At 38.9% G+C, this 18,785-nt stretch overlaps 1 protein-coding gene across 4 annotated transcripts in view; it reads right to left on the bottom strand.

Moving 5' to 3' along the window:
* The window catches only part of FAM13A (family with sequence similarity 13 member A), a 175,812-nt gene that overhangs the window by 87,421 nt on the left and 69,606 nt on the right, over positions 1–18,785 (bottom strand). For all 4 annotated transcript variants that reach the window (XM_089526127.1, XM_089526128.1, XM_089526126.1 and 1 more), the window contains one exon: positions 16,282–16,451. In XM_089526127.1, the coding sequence (XP_089382253.1) occupies positions 16,282–16,451 (170 nt within the window). The remainder of the gene's footprint in view (positions 1–16,281; positions 16,452–18,785) is intronic.

Genomic DNA, 18,785 nt, shown 5'->3' with positions numbered 1-18,785 from the left:
TTAATGCTCATTAACCTTTATGCCATGTGAAAATCAACCCACTTTTGCAGGTTTTGTCCACTTTCTGTTCAGGTTAACCCCTGATGTCATCTGAAAATTTATTTGCTTTTGCGGGGGTTTTCCAGTTTAAATTCAGTTTCTGCACAGGATCTGTCCCATGTGATAAACTCCTATGACTCTGGAGACCAGGGTTTGATTGCTAGCTCGGCCATGAAACCACTGGGTAACCCTGGGCAAATCACAGGCTCTCAGCTTCAGAGGAAGACAATGTCAAATCTCCTCTGAACAAAGAAAGTCCTATCACAGGGTTGCTACAAGTCAGAAATGATTCGATGGCATTTGCACTTGCATGCATGCACACACATAAACACACAAAACAGCCAGTCTGGTGCAGTTGTTTAAGTGTTGGACTACGACCCTGGATCGATATCCTGCTCGGCCATGGAAGCCGTGGGTGAGTCACACACTCTCAGCCCCAGAAAACTTCATAATAGGTTAGGCTTGGGATCACCATAAGTTTGAAACCACCTGAAGGTACACAACAAAATCAACAAATAATAGATGCATACACTACAGTAAACTTACCAAACATCTGTTTGCTTTGTCTTACTTGATCGCTGACAATTTATAGCCATTTTTCTTTTTATTACATTCATTATATATTTCCCTCCATTTCCCTATTGAAAAACACTTTTATGATCATTGCTGGATTTATCTGCTCAATTGATGACAAATAAGGTTTGATATTGCTTTATTGTATTGTGTAACTTTTTATTGTAATGTTCCTTAGTTTATTGATGTTGTTTTTTTAGTGGGGGAATCTTGCCAAAACAGTAACGAAGAGTGGGAAAAGGAAAACACAAAATAAAGAGAAAAATATAACAAAGTGAATTCCCTCCACCCCAGATAAGCATTAATGGAGGTTTTTTTTAAAAAAGGTAATTAAATAACAACTAATTGTTACAATTCAGATAGCATGTTCTCCACCCTTCAAAGAAGAATTAATGGGATAAGTTGAAAACATGTAAACATCTGGGAATGAATATCTGAACATAAACACTTCTGCTTCCTTTAAGACAGATGGTGGGTTTCAAATAATGCTGTTTGCTTCTTGGATTAGTAGCCAAATTGTGATTTACTTGACATGACACATCTAGACAATTCCTGACCAAATTATTTCAAAATAGCCAGTTTCTTGTGTGAGATATCTTGAATTATTTATTAATTCTTTATCTGTGCCAGCATACATAAAATTCCAAGCTTGTTGACATCATACATAATAAAGCATGTGTATGTTTAGACATCGCAGGCACAGGCAGAAATATGAGTCACGTAGATATGTTTTAAGGAAAAGTATAAAAGCTTGTCTTTAGACATCCCTTTAAGCAATTTGGATTACCTTGCCAAACTCTGTAGTTATTCAACTGGTATTTCTGCATCTGTCCAGAATTTTGACAGCTCTTAAATCTTCCTGGTGTATCCTGTTATGTTCCCCAGAGAAAGTGCCTCGAAGTTTCACTTCATTTTTGTTTATTTAACTTTAATGCCACAAGGAAACTATTATTATTATTATTATTATTATTATTATTATTATTATTTGTATCCTGCTTTTCCCCAGAACTGGGATTAGCCTGAATGCTCAGAATGCTGAGCATTTTATGTGCTTCATGTGGTAACAATGCCAATTAAATCCAAATTCCATGGGGTTAACTCAACAAAATGTGGCAAAGTCAAAGGAGTGTGTATGCCTATTTCTACAAGGTATTGTATGTTATATATGCCCGTGAATGCCTTTGCAAACACACACATAGTCAGACATGTATACAGACACATACACACATTTTACACACATATAGGCACATACCCCAAGGGCATCTATTCTGCCAACCAACTTTTGGAGAAATTAGAGAAGAAGTGCTTAGCATTAACACCCATCTTGCTGCTGAGATGTAACAATGAAGAATTAACAGTGCTGGTCGCCTGTTTGGGAATACAAGCACTATGCAAGAAAAGTACCTGTACATCCTTGTGTGCAGGGGCCATTTGGGTCACATTAAAATTTTAAAAGCTATTAAAAAGTGTGCCTCTCTTTTCTGTGCTCTGAACATTCCCTGATTGAGAGCTCTACAATTATCAGAGCTTCCAATATTTTCAGATGATTTGCTGGTCCCCTAAAAGAACAACTCTTGTGACATCTACACTAGGAAACAAGATTAGATGGGTGTAAGGGGTGAAGCCTAGGAACTAGTTTAGTGAGATCTTTACCTGGTACCTTTTAAAGTGATTTAAGGTTTAGCGGTGAAGTGTGAACCTGAGCTTCAGAACTGTTCTTTTTTTTTAACTACAACCCCTTTCGCAAGAGGATACAGGGAATTGTAGATCCCAAAATTATTTTTTCTTAGCATGAAATGCTACGAAAGTTCTGCTACCAAAGTTCTGCCAAGGATTGGATATGGAAGCTGGAACTCCTCCTGGGCTTGACCAGCAAGGAAGGGAAATACTCAATTTAAAATATAAACAATGAACTGCTATGCAGCTATGGCTGCAAGAGACTGGGTGTGTAGTAGAAATACATAAAAGAGGTTGACAAACAGTGAAGCTTCTTGGCTTTAGTGTGTTGTTAAACTGTTTGTTTAATACTTCCTACTATTAAGAGTCAAGCTGAGAAGGTCACAGCATTAAGAATATTTTGATTACAACATTACACCATACGGTTGAAAGAAAGAATGTGTTTACCCTGTGTGCATATGTATTTCCTTATTGACTTATGGTGACCCCATGAATGAAGCTTACCAAATTATATTCTAACAACAAAACACCTCAGTTTCTGAACTAGGCCAAAGTCTTTTTAGCATTGTTTTCTATCTGTGATAAACTTTTAATGTATAAATAAGTACAATCGTTTTTTTTAGAACAGGAATAGCATATTGCAGGATTATTGTTTGTCGTTTCTGACTTGTGGCAATCATAGCACGGGGCTTTCTTGGCAAGATTAGTTCCGAGGGAGGTTGCTTTTGCCTTCCTCTAGGGCTGAGATAGTGTGACTTGCCCCAGGTCACCCAGTGGGTTTCCATGCTCTAGCGGGGATTTGAACCCTAGCCTCCAGAGTCGTAGTCCAATACTCAAACCCCAACACCATACTGGTTGGACTAGTAGTGTTTGTTTTTTTAATGGGCAACACTTCAGATTGGTCTCTGGTTCTTCGACAGATAAAACTCTTACTAGGACTGTCCCTCAATTAAATTAAAACACAGCTTTACTTGAAAGTCTGTCCAATCAGCAATATCTCATCTTCACCCCCCTAGTTCTTCTTTATGTTAGGAGAACCCATAGCACTGCAGGCTCAAACTCTGAAGAAAAAGACTTTTGCAAAAACTGGGGGTGATGTCTCATACCCAGAGCTCAAAAATGTTACATTTTGGACTACAAATTCCCCAGTCTTGCAGCTTTCATTTTTTAATCCCTGCCCCCCACCCCCCACCCCCACCCCCCCACACACATAACAGCCTAAATCCTACTGTTAGCTCAAACATTGAATCCATGGAATTTACCTATGTGTTGACTCACCATTCAACAATTTATTGAATAGGTCTACTCTAGTTTGGACTAACCAAAAGGATGCCAGCCAATATTTGTCCATGTATGAGCATTCCTTACTTTGAGACAAGTAGGCCATTAGCTACTTGTGCATGTAAAGGAAACAATGGATAAAGCAAAATTAATTAGACAGTTAAAAATTCCATTCAAACAATGTGATCTTTGCATGGAATGCTGAGACTAACTCAAGTGGAATGATATTTCAACATTACAGAGAAACTAGAGTATCTACCTTGCCTCAGGAAGCCCCTTCATGTCCACACTGTCAGTGCAATTTTGGTGATCTCACCCATTTAATAGTTATTATCATTATAATTCACGGCTTCTTCTTTCACTTTACAGTCGCACTGGGGAACTTTGAACAAGCTGAATAGAAATGATTTCATTTTATTTAGTCATCCTTTACACCTTCTCTGCCTCAGACCGCTTCTCTGTCTTAATATGTAAAGACATGACATAATAATAAGTCTCCACATTATGTAATTCTGCCTTCAGCAGCTAAATTGTGCCTTCATTTTCTTTGGAGTGGAACAATACATATATCTTGGCCATCTGGAGCTCAGAATTACCAAACATAGCCAATAGCTGTTTGAATACATTCCCCTGAAACAGGTCATTTTAAAAATCTGAGACAAAATGTAGGCCTGTGACTTTAAGAGTTGCCACTTTTATGATTTTTAACATCTCTGCCTGCAATTCAGCAGCTAAACAGAATGCATTTCAATGGTAAAACAAGGCACAAGAGGAGTGAGTAACTTGTTATACAGTAGAACTGTGAATCTTATTTTAGTACCTAAGAGGCTGAACCTAAGAGGCTGGAAAGGCAGCGGTGCCGCGGCTATACGGCAGTCCTTCAGCACTGCTTTGTCCGGACGCAGTGCTGGAAGAGCGCTGTGATGTCATGTGCCGTGTGAAGCAGCTGCAGCATCATGTGCCCTAGGGGGCAGAGTCAGGGCATGCGTCATGTGGATGTGATGCCCTGACTCTGCCCCCAGGCCGGCCTTAATGGCCAGTCTGAAGAGCCCTGAGTGTGGTTTTTGGCAATTCCTTGCTACGCACTGGTGCTCAATGTCAAATTTTGTTGGCATATAACCATGGTAACAAGGGGTGCAAGGCCACAGTGAGAATAAGGAGGCTGAAACTGACCTCCAGACACTTTGGATTTGTCCAGCACTGATCTATAATGGCAGAAAGTAGCTCTTCCAGGTTTTAGGTAGAAATCTTTCTCAACTGTATCTTGAAATGTCTCAATACATTTTATATGCAAAGCTTCTGCTCTGTAACTGAGCTACTGCCATTCCTAGCTTTACATGGTAATTTGGACCATAAGGGCAGAAACAAATGTACTGAAGACTAGTGCCATCATATTTTCAAAGAAGACAGTAGCAAGCCAAAACAAACAAGCACAGCAACCAATTGGTGAGAAAGTGCAGAGAAGCGAGGTCAGATTGTTGGACTAGGATTACACACTCAAATTCAAATCTAACTCTCAATGGGTGGTGTTGGTCAATAGCCATCCTTGAACCTAATCTATCTAATAGGATTGTTGAGGGAAGATAAGGAAGAGGGCAAAAGCACATGCACCACCCTCAGGTTCCCAGGGCTATAACAACAGAAACAACAACTGAGAAATGTCCAACATGTTATTTTATACGCAACTATCTGTGGGCATGTTTTCTTTAACTGCATTCTTTTCACTCAGAATTAATCCTCAAACAAGGAAACAAGACATCCTCCTTTTCCAAGACATGTCCTACATTTTAGCCTTTTGTCCAAGCCGAATTCCAAAACATCTTCCATTTTGAGCATGACTAAGAAATATGGATTTATATTCTTTAAATATAAGTGTTTTAGATCTTTAAATATGAGTGTTTTACCTCTTATTTTGTAATGCCATAAATTTTTCTTGAATGTCCTACATTTTCAGTGTCTTGTCCTCCTTTGCAGTTAGGACATAACTGGTCACCCTGTCCTCAAACAATGAGTTTCATGCTCTCAAACATAAGTTCTAAATATGCTGTACCAAACGGTAAGGTTTTCATATTCATCTAAAGACTTGCTGAAGTATCCTTCATACTACACAATTGTAGCACTCTGATAACACTTTTACTGCCATGGCTTCATCCCATGGAATTCTGAAATTTGTCGTTGTATGAAGTACAATGGGCCCTTGGTATCTGCTGGGGCTTGGTTCCAGGACCCCCCGTGAATGTCAAAATCTGTGGATGCAGAATCCATGAATACAAAGGAGCAACTGTATTTAGAATTCTCTGTCACAGGACCTCAGGATTACATAGGATGGAGCCATGGTAATTAAATCAATATCATAGTGCTATAACTGTGTAGTCTGAAATGAGTCTAGGATTTCCTTCCTATACAAGCCAACAAGAGACCTATGGGAGGCAATTCAAGAGGACATGTGTGCAGTAATGCTCTCCTACTTGAGGTTCCCCAGCAACTGGCATGCAATCCCTCCAACAAGTTCCTTTTTCAAAGGCAGAATCTTCCTACCAAACACCAAAGAAAAATAGGACACGGAGAGAGAAAGACTGAGGGACATTGCACAGATATGAAGTAGATATGTGTTTTTGTTGCTTTCTGACTCCAGCTGCAATATTAGTTGGCATCTCTTGAAGGCAGTAGCAACTGGAGGTCATTACTACCTCATTGCCCTGTGAGAGTTTAGTTGACATGAGCAGGTGCTTTTGCCTCTCCCAACCCAGCCTAGTTATTTGTAGAATAAAAATACACCAGAGATACACACAAACACACACCCCTAATAAAAACACGTGGACTTCCCCCCCCCCAAAAAAAAACCAACCAATATATAAAATGAGAATATTAAATTATGACTAAATATAAACTGATTAGCTGCACTGGTATCGCAAAGCACAATTTTAGGTGATGGTGAGGCTATACATTTCAACGAATAAATAAAAAAAATTGATGGTGGATACAAGGTGGGTTTAGTTTTTTTTAATTTATTCACTGACCTGAGATTTTTATATCACTGCTTAACAGTATTGGTGACATGTGAGTGCTCATGATGAAGACAGTTCCTTCATGCTCAACCTTGTCCCTGATCCAAATATACAGAAGAGATGTAGCTTATGATAGCAACCATAATATCTTGACATTATTTTGATGTCGTTCACTCACAACTAGAGTGTATTAAAGTTACTGGATTACAGTCCAAGCACTATTTAAGCATGGTTTATGCTATATTTGTACCCCATCCCACCCTCAGTCCAACAGCAGCACAGCCCCATATCTTTTTTAAAAATGTGATACAGCATCTCCAAGTGACAAAGGACTCCATACAGCAGGAATGAGCAACTATATAGAGAGGGGATAAGCAATTTCCCCTTTACTCCCATACAAGCTGCACCTACCCATTCACTCGCCCCTCAGTACCTCTTTCTCCCATCATATATTGGTCAAAATAGCAATTGTATGGCACTCAGTGTTTTAAACTGCTGTTTTTATTGTTTTAAAACTGGATTGTAGGATGGTTTTTAGACTGCTTTTAGGAGTTTTTAAAGAGTATTTTAATGTGTTTTAAAATGTTTTTATCTTTGCATTGTTTCTTTATTTACCCATTGCCTCAGGGGCCCTTCTGGGCTGGGAGGTGATACAGAAATACTTTAAATAATTAAACAAGTACTTTAAATAAATCTGCTGTGACTCTCCACAAAAGAGATCTTAAGATAAAAACAGACAACAGGTTGCTGCAGCAATTTCCAAAAGAATTTTTTTTCTTAAGAAACCATAAGAAAATGGAGTGGAAATTTAAAAAGAAAACAGGTACAATTATGTCATTATTTAAAGTATGTGGATCTAGATCTAGATGCTTAATATAAAAATAGATATTGTAGAATGTACAGAAAGGGAAGGGGGCAGAAAGACTTGGACTACCTTCCTTAAGAGACGAATGTAAGAGATAGATCTTCTTAACATCTTCTTAACAGTGAGAAAAGATGTGTACATTCTTCACATTCTTACCTGGGAAAAAGTTCAAGTGGAACATTAGTGTTCCTGCATTCAGATAAACATGCATAAGACTAGGCTATAAATAAGGACATGGTAAAATGTTCATAAAATTGTGAATGGCATGGAGATTGCAGAGCAGAAGATATTATATCCGGTATGGATAATAAACTCTTATAAACACTTAGGAACAATCTGAAGGCACAAAGTGTACTTCTGCTATGGAAGCTGAACAGCTCTGGTTCTGTCAGGTACTTGCTTGGGAAACCATGCAGAAATCTGGCCTAAGCTTTCTGGAGAAAGTATGATAGATCCACCACTATACTTGAAAGCAAGGTTAGTTTAGCCGGACATCTCTCTTCTTCCAATGCTTTGCTATTGCCTCCTAGCATATTCTGCATGAGGCAACGATGCCATTCTGCCTAATGAGAGAAATTGGCAGCATGAGCTTTCGTAGAGTGAAGACTTTGAAAAGTCTTGCTGCCAATTTCCTTCTTTCAGTTAGTCTGAAAGGTGCTACAAGATCTCTCTACGTACTGATTCTACAGACTAACACGGCTATATCTTTGAATTCTGCCTAATGGCATGGCTCATCTGGCTGTGATCCTTCCCCATAGACTGATCTCCACAAGTGCAGCTTTCAGTTAACAAATCAGAAGTGACCAGAATTGAGAGGGTACATCCTAACAACATACAGTAGGCCTTTGGTATTCATTTGGCTGCAGGACCCAAATCTGTGTCTGTTCAAGTCCCAGTATTAATTATAATAAAATGGTGACAATTTTTTTTTTGTGGGGGGGATATTTTTAAGCCATGGAGCATTGAATCTACATAACTCCTCCTCTATAAGAAAATGTGCAAAACTTGAAAAAAATGATTCCAAACCTTGTTTTATTAAATCCCTGAGCCTACTTGATAGAACAAGCAGAAGTGAGATAGTGAGTTTCTTTTGGTAAATGCATGAGATTTGCCTTTTGGAAACATATGTAAAATACTTTCCCACAATATCATTATGTAGTTTTACAGTCCGGAGAAAAGATTGTTTTATGAAACTTTTGCTGGTGCTGCTCTGTATTTTTTTAATTTTAAAATTATTTTATAGTTACATAGAAATTGGCTGTGCCTGATCTTGAGGCTAAGCAGGACCAGTTCTGGTTAGAACTTGGATGGGAAAGAGTCAATGAATAGCAGGTGCTGTAGGCTATATCTTAGAGGAAGGAACTACCAAAATTATCTCTGAATAATCCTTGCCTAAGCAAACCTTTTAAAATTCATGAAGTCACCATAAATCAACAGGCAACTTGAAAGCACACAAACTGACATAACAAACAAAATTCCATCCAATTTATAGTGCAATAAGCATTGTAATAATGAAGCAAACCCAAACATTGGTATGAACTATGCATATGTTACTTTTGCCATAATATATCTTTCCACAAATTAATTTACATATGAAAAAATGTTTTAACTGAAAAAAGTGCACAACATGGCATCATTATCAGATCAGCAAATCTTTATTGCTTTAAATGTCCCACACTTTTAAAAAAATAAAAATCTATTTTCCCACACAGGTATTTCAGTCACCTTTGTTATAGGGATGCAATTTATACAATTTTAAAACCAATTACTTATATATAAAAATAATAAAGTCTTAGTTCCTCTTATTTAATCAAAAGGTTTTATATAAGTGTCTACCAGTCATGCTGCAATTGACTGAGTGGGTTTGCTCTAGGTGGCACTGGGAATTGGATTCATGCCACAGTCAATTTCACTTTTACTTGTTTGCATCCTTTTCACCTTCTCACTTTGAAAAGTAAACTGATCAAAAGCCTACTCCAATGTTCCCTGGCAGGTGATAAAACACTACAATTATATGTTGTTGACTGAACATGTCAAGTAGTTTTAAGTATATCAGGCCAATGCACTTCTGCACTCTTGTCACAGATGAGAATCTGTATCAGGTTTGCATAAGGGATTAGAAGGGGCCAATGCAAAGTGCCTAACCTATCACAAACTCACACTGGGGGAAAAGATGTGATTAATTAGGAATGCGGCTAAAACTCAAGCTCAATTGATAACCAGGCAAAATGTCAGGGGAAAATACACCTTGTATGATAGGTATGTAGATTCTCCACTTGAGAAGCTTTCCTTTTCCTTCTTTAATCTTGCCAATTAAGGAGACACCTTGAGACTGAAAACAATTTAATTGCGGAGAGATGTGTTCTTTCCTCTGTCTCTCCTTGCACTTTAGGCTCTTGCTGCTTTAGTTTTTCCAAGCTGACTCACTTAATTTTTGAGAAGTACATTTGACTCCACCCTCCTATGCAATCAATCCCATTCTTTATTCCATTGTGGGGTGTTGGCACCGTGGACGATGTTACATAACCAATGTTTTTGGAGAAATACATTCTTCCAGGAAATAGTAACAAAGGCTCTTCTGATGTATGCTTTTAAGTTTTATTCTCCTTTGACTCTATGATCGTTGCAATCTTCAAGAGGAAATTTTGTGTCTATGCATCAGCCCTGCTCTGCCCTTTGATGTTTTTCCTACATTTCCAAACTGAGTGCACTAACATTAAAAGGTTGAAATATATGCCAAACTTGCAAAGCTTCAGAAAGTTGCCTTTGTTGGACTACAAGTCACAGAACGCCTGAGGTATAAGGGTTATAGAGAGTGTATAAATTCCCATGTTCAAGCAGTTTCGTTGGTTACCAATCCGTTTCAGCCAAAATTCAGAGTGTTGATTATGATCTATAAAGTACTATATGGCTTAGATCCAGAATATCTGAAAGCTTATATCTCCCCATATGAAACCTTTATGATCTCCAGGAGAGGGCTTTCCTGCTTACCACCCTCACAGGCTTGTTGGTGAGGACACAAGACAGAGCCTCCTTGATAGTTGTTCCTAGGCTATGGAATTCCTTCTCAAGGGGGGGCTCAGTTGGCCCCCTCTATGGTCTTTTTTTTTGCTTGCCAGGAGACTTTTCTCTTCAAAAATACCTTCTTCATCCTATAACCCAGTGATTCCAAAACAAACTCCCAGGTGTTTTGGACTTTGGCTCCCAGAATTACAGACTATTGGTCAAGATGGTTGAGGCTTTTGGGAGCTAAAGTCCAAAATACCTGGAAGACTAGAGTTTGGGAATCACTGCTTTAACTGGTCAAGGCAGAAGATGTGTATTGGGCATTTTTAAAAAATATGTATTTCATTAGCTTTAATTGTTTTTATATTCTTTTAATTGGGTGGCTTGCTTTTTAAACTTTTGTACAACACAATAAGCACAGCCACTGATCTTGCAGACTGGAGGTTCTGGAACTTGTAACACCTAATAAATAAATAAATAAATAAATAATCCCACAACTTTTCTAAGTTCTGCAAATGTCCTAACAACCTAGTCAGGATAAGGAAAACGGGAGCTAGGATCCTCCACCAACATGCACTACATCTCCATAGGGCCTAGGATATAATCCAACCCATTTATCCCAGCAATTTACCAGCAGTTTATGGTTGTAACTACTTCTGAATATACCCTTGCTTTCCATACCATATAAACAAGGCGGAGCTGTGCGTGTCTTACTGAGTTACTAGGAATAAGCCACAGAAATACACGCACATTTCCCACCTAATTTATGATTGCTACAGGACCATATGACCAATAAACTCTCCACTGCTGGAACATAAAGCCATATAAGATGAGATGTGAAGTGTTGGCACAAAGTTTTGCTTTGGAAATCTTTAAGCATACCCAAAAGGTGATACAGTGCACTTGCCCTGGCAGATACCACACTGGTGTACTCTGCAACCACAAAACAGCAATTTTAAGATCTCCTGCATAAGACATGGGGAGTATATAAAGAATCTCCATATTTTTCCACCATTACTAATTAATTTGACTTCAGCAGATCTGGGGCTGGGGGAGGGAGCATGCTTTCAAATATTTGGGGACCCAGCCATTTAGAGTTTTAAATGTGAAGACCAATACTTTGAACTGCACTTGCTAGTGAATAAGGAGCCTATGTAATTCCCTGAGAACTAGTGCAAAGTGGTTCATCCTAGTTATACCAGAAGTACCAACTAAAGCTTTCAAATCATTTCAAAGGTCCACTCTACATAAAATACATTACAGTAATCAAACCTGAAGGTTACCAGAACACAGTTCACTGTAGCAAGGATTTTCCTTCCCAGGAACAACCATTGCAGGTGAACTGGTTGAAGACAGTAAAAGGTGCTCTGAACACTGAGATCATTTGGTTCTTTAAATAAAGTGATGAATCAAGTTATATATTCCTACAGAAGCTATGTATCTTCCATCTGATCCAGAAGAGGCTGAACACCAACTTCCCAGATCCAGAAACAACCTGTTTACAGTACCTCCCTGCTAAGGGCTTAGCTTCAGTTTCCTGTTCCTCATCCATTTATTTATTTATTGGATTTATACCCTCCCTTTCTCCATCCCATTATCAAATCCAGACACCTCCAAATGATACCAATGAATAGCACCAGGAATAATCACTATAATAATGACACTTCATTTCAGATTCTCAGAAGGATAAATAGACTTCAATTAATCATTAATAAAACACAACGAATAAAATAAACCCTTTCAAGATCCTAGACTGAAATAGCACAGAATTGAAGAGAAGTTCCCACCCAGAATAACCAATCCTGTATGTAATGCCACAATATCACCGTGCTGTACAAACCCCACAGCTAATTCAGGTAGGTAGTAATGGTCAATGGTAACACAAGCTGCTGAGACATTGAGAAGAATGGACAAGGACACATATCTCCAACTCTCCTGAAAGAGGGAACCAAGGCTGTTTCAGTGACCCTAGCTGCATCCGCATTGCAAAAATAATTCGGTTTTACATCACTTTAACTGCCATTCTCAATGCTATGGAATCCTGGGATTTGCAGTCTGTTGACACCAGAGCTCTCTGACAGAGAAGGCTAAATATCTCACAAAACTACAAATCCCAGAATGCCATTAAGCAATGGCTGTTAAAGTGGTTTCAAACTGCATTATTTCTGCAGTGTGGATGCAGCCGGTGTGAAACTGGACCAAAATGAGTTTAAATCAGGGCAGGCAACTGTAGCAAGCCTGGGAACCATTTTTCCCCCCTCTGAACTTCTGTGGCCACACAGACAACCTAGAAATAGGCAAATCTTTAGAAAGAGCTGGAAATCCACTGCTGGTTTTGAAGGTGGATACTGTTCATGTTAACAGGGAAGTTCTGTAACCTATCAATTCACCCTTTCCAGCATGACAGAAGAAAGGACAAGTGATACTAGAGGAACTGAGGATTATTTAAAAAGGAAAATAGACTTGGGACGATAAGGCTCCAGGGTAGATCTCGACAATATGTTTCATCCAAAAGCACTTTAAATTTGACCCATCAACACCTTGAGCACCTTTCTGCATAAGGGGATATTGATAACCAGGTGACAGTTATCACAAACTCCTGAATACAGTATAGCTTTCCCATGGAGCTAGTGCTTCCAACCATTCCACTTTGGAAAGGTTACTTGAAAAAGCCCAACTATTTGCTATTGCTTTTTGGACCATCTGAAACTTTGCCACAATGCTTAGGATTTGTAATATGCCCAGTAATAGCTGCATGATGCCATAAGATACACACACAAATACAGCAGGATGGCAAGGATATCAGGATAGTCTTACAGGCAAAAAGGTCACTGTAAACATATATGACAGTAATGGTAAGTATTAGTATGCCTTTTCATCTTTCTATTGGCTACCATGCATTTTGCTTTAGTTATTCAGAAACCAGCATTTATTAATGTACTCACGTAAAAGTATACTTGGTGCAGCTACAGTTCGGATACATACCAAGTCTGATGATTTCCATAAGTATCTAGATATATTTAGGTAAAAGGTCAAGCCCAGGCAAATACATAAACCAGTTTTATTTATTTTATGGTAGTGACTTGCAAGCACACATTACTACTACTGCTAAGTAGTTTTTTTTTAATTATTAGCATATTGTTTGAAGTGTTATTTTACCACTATACATCATTTATAGAATTGAAACTGAAAATCAGGGATATAAATATTGCAAATAATACATCTATTCTCCAAAAGACAGGCATTCTAATTGTTGAATTTTAGCAATGGTTTCACATTTTCATCAGTGCTAGCTTAGCTAAGGTACAAAGAAACCCTGGCTTACTATGCTTAAATGGAAATGTAATTAACTTTATTCCCCCAACAATGCCTAAATATATTTAAAGTTATTTGTTGTCCAATTTTCTCCACAAAGTCCTATGCTGGTGCTCCATCACGCCAGGGTGGCTTCTAGAAGCTTATACCTATTTCGGCAGATGCTACTGTAATGGCTTCAGTGTTTGACTAAGACACTGAGAGACCAGGGTTCAAATCCCAGCTCAGCCATGGAAACCTACTAGGGGACTTTGGTCAAGTCACACTCACTCAGCCTCAGAGGATGGCAATGGCAAACCCCCTCTGAAGAAACTTGCCAAGAAAATCCTACGGGTTGCCATAAATCAGAAACAACTTGAAGGCACACAACAAACCAAGCTGGAAATGAAGTCTTTAAGTATTTATCTGGTGGCAGAGAGTGTGTCTTTGTTTTTAGGACTAGATAAGTACAGAGAGAATCATCACCAAAAGACTGGCCACTCAGTAATAGACTGATCACAGTGAAATACACTTGTCCCTCCATATTTGCTAGGGTGAGGGGCACAAGACCCCCACGAATATGGAAAAACTGCAAATAACAAAAACACCATGTTTTTACCTGAGAGGACACCTCTCTAGGAATCTCTAGGTCCTCCAGTGCAACTCTGTGATCAATGTCCAACAGACACAGATCATAAAAATTGCGCTGGAGTAGCTACAAATGCCTAGTAGAGTATTCACTGTAGGAATCTCTAGGTCTTTCAGTGCAACTTTTAGTTAAAATTGACCATAGAGCTGCACTGGAGGACCTAGGTATTCCTAGAGAGAACATATTAATCAAATCCATGAATAATCAAATCTGCAAATATGGAGAGATGAGTGTAGTTGTGATCTATAATGGTGGTGGGGCCACTCTCCTCAATGAAACATGCATTTTCAAGGCAGTCAACATAGTATCTGAAGCTTGCTAAGTTATTTTGGTGGTATGAACCAGGATATCCCACAAGCAACTCCCCACCCATCCTGATTTTTTTTGGAGGGGGAATCAATAACAAAAATTTAATTAATTAACAGCCAACTCACCCTGCTCAGTTCTAGGGCTGGCTTTGGACCAGCAGAGACTAGATGTCACACACAGACACACACAGTGCTGCTGCCAGCTTCTCCTTTGGTTTCTCTGTTACCAGGACCAAATGTCTCCAACTGACAGATACCATGAGGAATTGGAACTGAAACTTATTTGGTTAGCAGGCATCTTAGCAATTATATGGTGCAGAACAGAAGGAAAGGCAATGCTAAAGACCCATGGGACATGTGAGGTTTCACCTATCTCAGCAAAGCTGCCACCTTTCAACCGAAGTGTAACATTCATTTGGAGGTCAACATATGCAGAGACCATTGCAAAGAAGAAAAAGAAGGGAGCTGTCCAGCTAGACTGCAACTCATGGTGCTGAACCTTGACAACTGTCAATGGCTTCCTTGCAGTGCAGTAGAGGCTGGGAATAAAATGTTGCAGATGGTGACAAGAATTGCCAGAAAACAGTCTAGAAAAACAGAATCATCATTTGGATTTAAAAACAAACAAACCCTGAAAACAACAGCAACAAATATCTCAAGTCCTACTCCATCTAGAGGAGCCCATATCTGTACTAGGCTTCAATTCAGTGTCGGGTTTGAATCCAGTATGCGCCAGTGTACTGTTGTCAGGGTCAGTAGCAACTGGAAGGTTATTGGGACTTGAACCAAAGAAATTCTGTCTTCTGACTCACACCCAGATAGTCCACTGGATCTCATGACTTGGAATAACTCTAAATGGTTCCACAGGCTCTTTGCCTGAGTAGCATTAATCGCAGATCTTCTCTACTTGTGCATCTCTACTTTGCTGCATCTGTTTCCCTGCTGTCTGCCTGCCACACCTTTTATACAAGTAGCACCACTTTTCTCCTGACTAGTTTTATATAGCTAATTAATCAGATGCCCCTCTTTATATTACTGCAGATAAAGGAGGCAAATAAACTTAAACTGCAATGTTTTCAACCTTGGATTACAAGTACTATAGCAAAACCAAGATAAAAGCAAGCTCCAACCTTGAGAAGCACAGCTAAGAAAAGGCATCATTGCTTTTTGCTTCCTGACAAATGGAAGAGCTCAAAAGAGAAGCCTTTTATCTCAAGGCACACAAAATCTAATTTGCTGTAGAAATGGTTTCAGAGTGTATATAACTATTCTACCATTCCTAACACTATTAACTTGAATAAAAGCCATCTTAAATTATTAGCATCCTAGGGCATGTTACTTACACTCTGCTGTTATCATTCCAGATTCCTAAGCATACATTTAAGCAAAACATTCCTTTTCAGTACCAATGATAAACAGAAGAAATACATGTGGATGTAGCTGGCTAGTCAACCCTTAAAATTTCTTACAGGATCACAGGCTCTACTGCAATGCTGTAAATCTTTGTGCACTCATCAAAACACACTAAAGATTATTCAAATGCTACACACTATGTGATATGGAGGAAGAAGCGACACTAACCTGGTGAAGAATGCAGTACTGCTTATGAAGGAGATTTCATCAGCTAAATCCATCTCCTCTGAACGTGAACTGTCCGTTAAATGTATGCTAACCCGGGGAATTCCATCTGAGTGTCTTGGCTGCGGCATTAAATATGCCAGAGAAGAGCCTTCTTGTTTGCACTTTGTGATCTAGAGAAACCAAGTAAAAGAAAAATATAACAATTGTCAAAGGACAGAGAAATCTACCCGGCTCATTTGCAGCAGCAGGGTGGTGTGTTAGTTTGTTCCTTCCTTCCTTCCTTCCTTCCTTCCTTCCTTCCTTCCTTCCTTTTCCCCCCTTCTTTTCTTTTTAATTACACTGCTGTGAATTCACAGCAAAGAGTGAGTCAGCAATTTCCCCCTATCAAATGAACAGAAACCCCAACCTCCTGTTAGAAGGGAGCTGTAAATTAATAAAGCAACCCAAGATGCATCAACCAAGAGTCTCCTTGCGTTATTTAAGCAAAAGTTTTATAAATGAAGCTGAGGATTTTAACTAGAAGTAACATTTTGTGCTTTCTCTTTCTACACACATCCCATTACCATTTGAGTAGTCTTCTCCCAAACTGGAAATGAGACTAATATGTGGCTGACAAAGTATATGTGGCTCAGACTATCATTGCAAAAATTGTTATTACAGTCAGAGGTGTGTGTTATTATGCACATGATACCAGCAGGGGGACACAGTAGCAGATCCATGGCAACTCAGCTATATTTATTGTACTGTAACAGGTAATTGTTTTGTAATTGTTGACTTATGTGAATACAGTCAGCCTTCCATATCCACAAATTATTTATCCATGGTAAAGAAATATATAAATTCCAAAAACCAAACCTTAAGTTTGCCATTTTATATAGGGGACATCATTTTACTATGCCATTGTCTATAATGGTACTTGAGCATCCATGGATTTTGGTATCCATGGGTGGTGCTGGAACCAAACCCCAGTGGATTTTGAACTTTTCCCATTGACAACTTCTCACAATAATGTCAAGCGGAATGTGGTCAGGGTTGAGAGAACTTTTGCCAAATAATGGTATCAGACAAGACAAGGCTTCTATACAAGATCAGCATAGAACCCAATTGGCTTCCAGGCGTCATGGATTCAAAAAGTAGTTTTACTAAGAACTGCTTCTCCCCATCCCCAAACTCTGCTCTGGGCGACTGGGAAATCTTCTCAAGCATATTTTTGAACAGCAGAGAAGGCTGCAGAGAAGGAAGAAAGCCCTGTCATATTAGCAGATAGGCAGAGATGGGGTAGTGCAATATACTTCTTCCTTGCTATGTCAATACACTGTTTTTTATGGCAGTTTAGAACATTAAAACCCAAAGCACCTCAAATATTAAAACATGTTCAGAAATATAGATAAGAGTGTAAGCTATTAAGAAAGTCTGGGAAGCTGCTAGGCCTATGGTGCACACCCACATCCCTGCCCCCAGTTTAGCCCTATATACAACCAGGCAAACAAGTCTATAGTGGTAAATTATTCATATGAGCTTTTTACTATAAGACATTCAGCTTGGATAGATTTCAGTCTAGCTACTGCTGCTCTGAGGCATTCTGAAACATCTGCCCTCAGGATGGCTAACCTCTGAATTTGACTTCAAGGCCATAAACAAAACAAATATAACTGGGGAGCTTGCTGTTATCACTTGGTTATGTCTTCACAGACCGCAGTTCCATTAGCATTCAACAAAGAGTCTTCTATGTATCCACAAGTCAACCTAGAGGAGTATCTACGTCTCTCTGACAAAGGTGAAGCCAAAGTGGCTACCCAGAAGGACACAAAGGAAAGTTATGATTTACACATAATGTAATCAAAATTTAAAACAATCTCTGAATGCAAATTTCTTTATTAACAACAGTGCCAGACCTCAGTGGAGCAGCTTGAGACTTACAAAAGCCAATGGAATCTCCACCGTTACAAAAAGACAAACAATTTTATTGTGGCATTGTCGTGATGTGGAATGTGTACTTAGGACAAAAGGCTACTGTAAAATCAGAATATGGAGAAACAGAATGGTTCCCAGTTGGCAAAGGGGTAAGGCAAGGCTGCATTCTATTACCCTATTTGTTCAATTTGTACACATAAAATATTACACAAACAGCATGTTTGGACTCAGAAGGAGGAGGAGTGAAGATAGGAGGAAGGAACATCAACAGTCTAAGATATATAGATGACACCATACTACTAGAGGAAAATATAGAGACTTGTAAAAATTACTAAGGGAAATTAAAGAAGAATGTCCAAAGACAGGTTTACTGCCAAACACAAAGAAAACAAAAATAATGGCCATGGAGGAGCTACATAAATTCAAACTAGATAGCAAGGAAATTGAAATAGCCAAAGATTTCCTGTACCTTGGTTCAAATATCAATCAGAATGGAGCCTGGAGTCAAGAAATCGGGAGAAGGCTAGGAATGGAAAGGTAGCTATAAAAAAACTAGACAAGATCCTAAAATGTAAAAATATGCAACTGAG

This window comes from Sceloporus occidentalis, unplaced genomic scaffold (genome assembly GCF_023333645.1).
Source record: "Sceloporus occidentalis isolate IW3139 unplaced genomic scaffold, rSceOcc1.0.p SCAF_5, whole genome shotgun sequence".
In the NCBI taxonomy this organism is placed as follows: Eukaryota; Metazoa; Chordata; class Lepidosauria; order Squamata; family Phrynosomatidae; genus Sceloporus; species Sceloporus occidentalis.
The sequence above is the reverse complement of the archived record's forward strand: the minus strand, read 5'-3'. Positions and strand labels throughout refer to the sequence as shown.